This window comes from Heptranchias perlo, chromosome 44, assembly GCF_035084215.1.
Source record: "Heptranchias perlo isolate sHepPer1 chromosome 44, sHepPer1.hap1, whole genome shotgun sequence".
NCBI classification, from domain to species: Eukaryota; Metazoa; Chordata; class Chondrichthyes; order Hexanchiformes; family Hexanchidae; genus Heptranchias; species Heptranchias perlo.
Window position 1 is genome coordinate 3376162 of NC_090368.1, and position 6658 is coordinate 3382819.

The window sequence follows — 6658 nt, forward strand, 5'->3', positions numbered from 1 at the left end:
CTCGAGGGGCTGAATGGCCTCCTCCTGTTCCTATGTTCCTAAATGCATCAACTAATCCCCTATCTCCACAATCAGCCCCTCATTTTCCTGGGGTGAAACACAGATTCCTACAAGTAAATATTTATTAAACGCAAAAGACTTCGAAATCTTAAGAAACTTCCTGTATCAGAAACTCCAATTAAACATTTGTAAATGAAAGGCTCAGATTTTACAATAATTTAGTAAGTCACAAATAGATTTTTTTTAAAAAACAAACCTTCCTGGCCCCGCCCACTGATTTGCATATCGGTTAATAAATAGACCCGGAGTCTCCGGTTTGCAGACACTGGAACCGGATCGGGACCCGGAGTTTACAGCGACTGTCCGACAGCGCGCGGTTTAATCGGGAATTCGGTCGCTTGTCCGGCGGAATGGCTCCGGCGATGCATCTCCTGTGGGCTCTGCTCATCCATTTAACAGGTGAGAGGCGGGATTGCTTTAGTCACAAATTATCCGCGACTAAATTCGTTAAATACCGAGAATGGGACGGTTTTCTGCCCGCGTTTATTGATTCATTAGCGTCCTGTTTGGTCCAAGTCACTGAATGGGGATTATTTATATATGTTTTTGTCTTATTTAAGGTGTCCTGGCGGTGCCGACGCTCAATCAATCTCCAATATCCGATCCTGTCTCAGCGGGACAGACCGCCCGGTTAGAGTGTGGGCTGCAGAACGGGAATGTGGGCAGCTACTACGTGTACTGGTACCGACAGACGCCCGGTGTAGCTCCGGTGTGGGTGATAAGGCATGATCCAGATAATTATATATACCGAGGCACCGGCTTCACAGACCGTTTCCAACCTTCCAGAGACACCTCGGCTAACAAGTTCATCCTGACCATCGGAAGCGTGGTGTTCAGCGACTCCGCCGTCTATTACTGTCAGACATGGGATAGCTCAGCAGGCAGCACTGTGACACACAGCCGTACATAAACTGCTTCCACAGAGCAGCTCAGAATTACAGGAGTTACTGCACCATCAATCACAGAGACTGTGCAAGGTGAGTCATGATGTGGAGATGCCGGTGATGGACTGGGGTTGACAATTGTAAACAATTTTACAACACCAAGTTATAGTCCAGCAATTTTATTTTAAATTCACAAGCTTTCGGAGGCTTGTGAATTTAAAATAAAATTGCTGGACTATAACTTGGTGTTGTAAAATTGTTTACAAGGTGAGTCAGGAATAGTTCCCTGTGTCGTTTTTCTGGACGATCCAACAGAAATTCGCACTTACTTGCAGTTTATAAATAATCAGTACTCCATAGTCCCTGGGTGTGTAAGCATTAATATTCTCACCGTCTACTGGCAGATATTGATAATAACTCCTCGTGCTGTAAGCATTCCGACTCTGTGAGAGATAGAATGTGTGATAATAGACTGGTTAGTAATATTTTCTGCCTTTCTTCCCAGCCTGGTTTTTAAGTGACCCTCCGCGCTGTCACACAACTCTGTGTATATCTTCGGACCTGGGACCACCCTGAATATACTAAGTAAGTAACTCTCTCAATCTATCTTTACATTGTTTCAATTTACATTCATTATTCCCGAGCGACAGAGAAATCTCGTTTCCGTGAAAGCTGATCTCATTTATCTCCAAAAGTGTTAAATTGCTCAGAATTGGAATTATGTTGCCAATTCAGAGATTAACACCATTCCTCAATCCCATTTAAAACTCTCCCTTATAAATGCCAGCCCTTGCTCAGTGGGCAGCACTCTCGCCTCTGAGTCAGAAAGTCCCACTCCAGAGACTCAAGCCCAGCAGCACTGGGGGAGTGCCGCACTGTCGGATGAGACGTTAAACCGAGGCCCCTCTCGGGCGCTTGCAAAAGACCCCACAGCCACTATTTCCAAGAGAGTCCTGGGCCAATATTTATCCCTCAACGACATCACGAAGAGATTATCTGGCAACGATCACGCTGCTGTGCGTGGGATCTTGCTGTGCGCAAATTTGGCAGCCGCCTTTCCTACAGCAGTACGCCGTCGGCTGTAAAGCGCCTTGGGACCTCCTCAAGTCTTATAGAATCATAGAATCATAGAAGTTACAACATGGAAACAGGCCCTTCGGCCCAACATGTCCATGTCGCCCAGTTTATACCACTAAGCTAGTCCCAATTGCCTGCACTTGGCCCATATCCCTCGATACCCATCTTACCCATGTAACTGTCCAAATCTTTCTAAATGTTCCCCTGCTCTGGGCTGGGAGAGTGAGCACCTCCCGCTGTCCCAGCTCAGAAACTATAAGGGCCATTTCACGGCAGCCAGCGACCCCGGGCTACAGTCAGAGTTTTACTCGTTTTCACGGGGCCGGTTTTATTCTGAATTTTCTGCTCGGATAGTTAAGAATATCGAATCTGCCTGAGATCATTCATGGCAGGACTAGTCCCCGCAGTGATATTTACTGACTAGCTCGGCTGAAGGCAACTTTCTCTCCATCTCTCTCTCTGCTGACCCTCTCCCCTCGGGCTGTGTCTCCCTGTCTGGTGTTTCCAGCAGGGCGCTTCTCCTGAGCTGCTCTGTCGGGGTCCCGCTAGCCCCCCTCGGTCTCGAACCCATCAGCCCGGGAGCAGCGAGGACTGACCTGATCTCGAGTAAGACTCTCTCACCGTTCCACTAGAAACACCGGATAGAAAATCTTCATCAAACCATTTACAATATCGTTAAATGAAAATTGATTTAAGGGTCAGTGCGTTTGGCAAAAGAACAATTTACTCAAATAAAATGCATTCCAATAGTTAATATATCGTAAATAAATTGAATAATTTGCTTTTAAACTGATTTTCTCCTTATTTTCCGAGTCTTTCTCCTCTCTGTCTGACTCCCTCTTTCTCTCCCACAGTCACGCTGACCGTATTTTGCCCCCTTTTGCTATACACTGTATGAACCTCTCTCTCTCTCTCTCATACACAGTCTTTCTGTGACCCGCTGTTTGACGCTAACCGTTAGTCAGTCCAGGTCAGACCTGGTTTAAATTAGATCTAATTCTATTTACAAGGAGTGAAGGATAAACTGAGCTCCGCTCAAACCCGTCCTTTCATTCCCTCTCTCATTATTCAGCGGGCTCGCAATGCCCCGGTAACATAGCGACTCAACTAACATCTCCGCAATTTTTGAAAGCAGACCCGTTTCTAACACTCAATCCTAAAATATGTATCAATTGTAAAACAAAAAGCTCTCACTTTTCTTTCCCACTTAAATCTATCAGGAAAGGCTGAACAGGCTGGGGCTCTTTTCTCTAGAAAAGAACAGTCTGAGGGTAGACGTAGAGAAGATATTTCCATTTGTGGGGGAGACCAGAACTAGGGGGTCATAAATATAAGAGAGTCACTAATAAATCCTATAGGGAATTCAGGAGAAACTTCTTTACCCAGAGAGTGGTGAGAATGTGGAACTCACTCCCATATGGAGTGGTCGAGGCGAATAACAGATAAGAACAAAGGAACAGGAGGAGGCCATTCAGCCCCTCGAGCCTGTTCCAACATTCAATGAGATCATGGCTGATCTGTGACCTAACGCCTTGGTTCCATATCCCTTAATACCCTTGGACAGCAAAAATCTATCGCTCTCCGATTTATAATGATTAATTGAGCGAGCGTCTACTGCTTTTTGCGGGAGAGTGTTCCACACTTCTACCACCCTTTGCCTGAAGAAGTGTTTCATAACTTCTCTCTGGAATGGCCTGGCTCTGATTTTTTAAGGTTGTGTCCCCTTGTCCTAGACTCCCCCACCAGTGGAGGGGGGAAAAAAGTTTCTCTCCATCAACCCTATCAAAATCCTAAAATCCGCAATCAAATCTCCCCTTAATCTTCCATATTCCAGGGAACGCATATATTGAGAAGCTAGATAAATACAAAAGGGTGATGGGAATTTATGCTGATAGGGTGAGAGGGGGCTCGTGTGGAGCATAAACACCAGTACAGACCAGTTGGGCCGAATGGCCTGTTTCTGTGCTGTAAATTCTATGTGTGTAATATTCAGACTCCTGCATCAATCAAGTTTCACTTATAGGGAGAGGTTGGATAGACTGAGACTTTTTTTTCCCTGGAGAGTAGGAGGTTTAGGGGTGATCTTATAGAAGTCTATAAAATAATGAGGGGCATAGATAAGGTAGATAGTCAAAATCTTTTCCCAAAGGTAGGGGAGTCTATAACGAGGGGGCATAGATTTAAGGTGAGAGGGGAGAGATACAAAAGGGTCCAGAGGGGCAATTTTTTCACTCAAAGGGTGGTGAGTGTCTGGAACGAGCTGCCAGAGGCAGTAGTAGAGGCGGGTACAATTTAAAAAGCATTTGGACAGTTACATGGGTAAGATGGGTATAGAGGGATATGGGCCAAGTGCAGGCAATTGGGACTAGCTTAGTGGTATAAACTGGGCGACATGGACATGTTGGGCCGAAGGGCCTGTTTCCATGTTGTGAACTTCTATGATTCTAATCAGTAATTTATTTGACTGTGAATGTGGTTTGGGGGATATTTCGCTGTCTAAACAGATTGAGGTCAGTGTCCTATTACTGACTGATTACAGAAACTAATGCATGTCCTCTCTCCCCTCACACACACACAAACAGGCAGCGAGGCACGAAGCCCCTCCGTTCTTCTCCTCCCTCCCTCCTCGGAAGAGGTGGATTCCGGGTCGGCCACTCTGTCCTGCCTGGTGAGTCGCTTTAAGCCAGGCTCCGCGCAAGTCCTCTGGAGCATCGATGGCAAAGACACGGAGAGCGGGGTGACCACAGGCGTCGTGTCCCCGGACAGCGATCACACCTACACCCTGAGCAGTTACCTGAGCGTCCCCGCCGCTGACTGGAACAAGGGTTCAACCTACTCCTGTAAAATCAGCCACAGCTCCCTGAACTCGCCTCTTCTAAGGAGCATCAGCGCCACCGCCTGTTCGGACTGAGGCGGCGGGAGTTGGTGTGAAGAGTTTGGTCATGTGCGATATTATGGGGACAAATGATTCGATGTGTGGAACCCGCCTCTTTGCAATGTAACCGCTGAAGCATTTTCACTTTGGGGAAACGACCCCAATGTTTAACCGTGTCAGAAGCGAGTGTGACATGGATCTTTCTGTAGAACAGTCCCCAGTATCATTGTGTGTAAACTTTCGCTGTGTGTAGAATGGGGACAGACCGCCCTTTAGACGGTGATTGGAACTTGTGTTAATAAATGATATGCAGCCATGGACTTAAAGTGGTCCGTCTTTATTCATCTCTTAAAGGGACATTGAAGGGCATTGATAGAGAATAATTTACAATAACACATAGAATGTACAGTAGGGAAACAGGCCATTCGGCCCCACTGCTCTATGCTGGTGTTTATGCTCCACACGAGCCTCCTCCCTCCCCTCTTCATCTCACCCTATCAGCATATCCTTCTATTCCTTTCTCCCTCATGTGTTTATCGAGCTTCCCCTTAAATCCATCTACACTATTCGCCTCAACCACTCCATGTGGGAGTGAGTTCCACATTCTCACCACTCTCTGGGTAAAGAAGTTTCTCTTGAATTCCCTATTGGATTTATAAGTGACTCTCTTATATTTATGGCCCCCTAGTTCTGGTCTCCCCCACAAGTGGAAAAATCTCTACGTCTATCCTATCAAACCCCTTCATAATTTTAAAGACCTCAATTCTCCCCTCAGCCTTCTCTTTTTTGCAGAAAAGAGCCCCAGCCTGTTCGGTCTTTCCTGATAGTTAGAACCTCACAGTACTGGGATCATCCTTGTAAATCCTTTTTTGCACTTTCTCCAGTGCCTCGATGTTCTTTGTAAAGGATTGATACAGAATAAGTAACATCTCAGAAAAAGCTTTGACAAGAAATTAAGGTGAAGCGTTTTAGAGTTTGATTTCGTCTGTGCTAAATATGTAAAATATTTCGGGCACATAGAAATCCAAACAGAATCTGAAACAGTCAAAGTGACATCCGCTTAATAAAATGCATCACATCCGGAATAGACTGAGGAACAGAGGTTTAGATCACATCGATTGTTAAATTCGCCAAATAACGCCCCCACCCCCAACCCATCACCCACCTTATTTTGAAATGCACCTTGTACTCTGTCTGTGTACATTATGCAACTTATCACACGGTGTCTGACATCTTGCTTTTGAACCCTGACTGGTTCTGGTCTCACTATGCACAGTTCTGCTCTCCATATTATAAAGAGGTAGAGGAGAGTGACTCACCTCCTGACCCCCCAAAGCCTTTCCACCATCTACAAGGCACAAGTCAGGAGTGTGATGGAATACTCTCCACTTGCCTGGATGAGTGCAGCTCCAACAACACTCAAGAAGCTCGACACCATCCAGGACAAAGCAGCCCGCTTGATTGGCATCCCATCCACCACCCTAAACATTCACTCCCTTCACCACCGGCGCACAGTGGCTGCAGTGTGTACCATCCACAGGATGCACTGCAGCAACTCGCCAAGGCTTCTTCGACAGCACCTCTCAAACCCACGACCTCTACCACCTAGAAGGACAAGAGCAGCAGGCACATGGGAACACCACCACCTGCACGTTCCCCTCCAAGTCACACACCATCCCGACTTGGAAATATATCGGCCGTTCCTTCATCGTCGCTGGGTCAAAATCCTGGAACTCCCTTCCTAACAGCACTGTGGGAGAAC

The 6658-nt window shown here is 46.5% G+C and overlaps 1 protein-coding gene across 1 annotated transcript; it reads left to right on the forward strand.

Moving 5' to 3' along the window:
* The first annotated feature begins 305 nt into the window (after positions 1-305).
* LOC137306606 (immunoglobulin lambda-1 light chain-like) lies at positions 306-5216 on the forward strand. The gene is made up of 4 exons (XM_067975904.1): positions 306-459; positions 621-942; positions 1492-1529; positions 4604-5216. The coding sequence occupies exons 1-4, from the start codon at positions 411-413 to the stop codon at positions 4930-4932; spliced, it is 738 nt and encodes a 245-aa protein (XP_067832005.1). The 5' UTR covers positions 306-410; the 3' UTR covers positions 4933-5216.
* Positions 5217-6658: the final 1442 nt, after the last annotated feature.

What these genes read in the sequence shown, in the direction of transcription:
- LOC137306606 (XM_067975904.1), top strand. Translation starts at nt 411, where the DNA reads ATGGCTCCGGCGATGCATCTCCTGTGGGCTCTGCTCATCCATTTAACA. An exon ending in TCTGCTCATCCATTTAACAG is followed by an intron (nt 460 to 620) that starts GTGAGAGGCGGG and finishes GTCTTATTTAAG; the next exon opens with GTGTCCTGGCGGTGCCGACG. An exon ending in GACCACCCTGAATATACTAA is followed by an intron (nt 1,530 to 4,603) that starts GTAAGTAACTCT and finishes ACACACAAACAG; the next exon opens with GCAGCGAGGCACGAAGCCCC.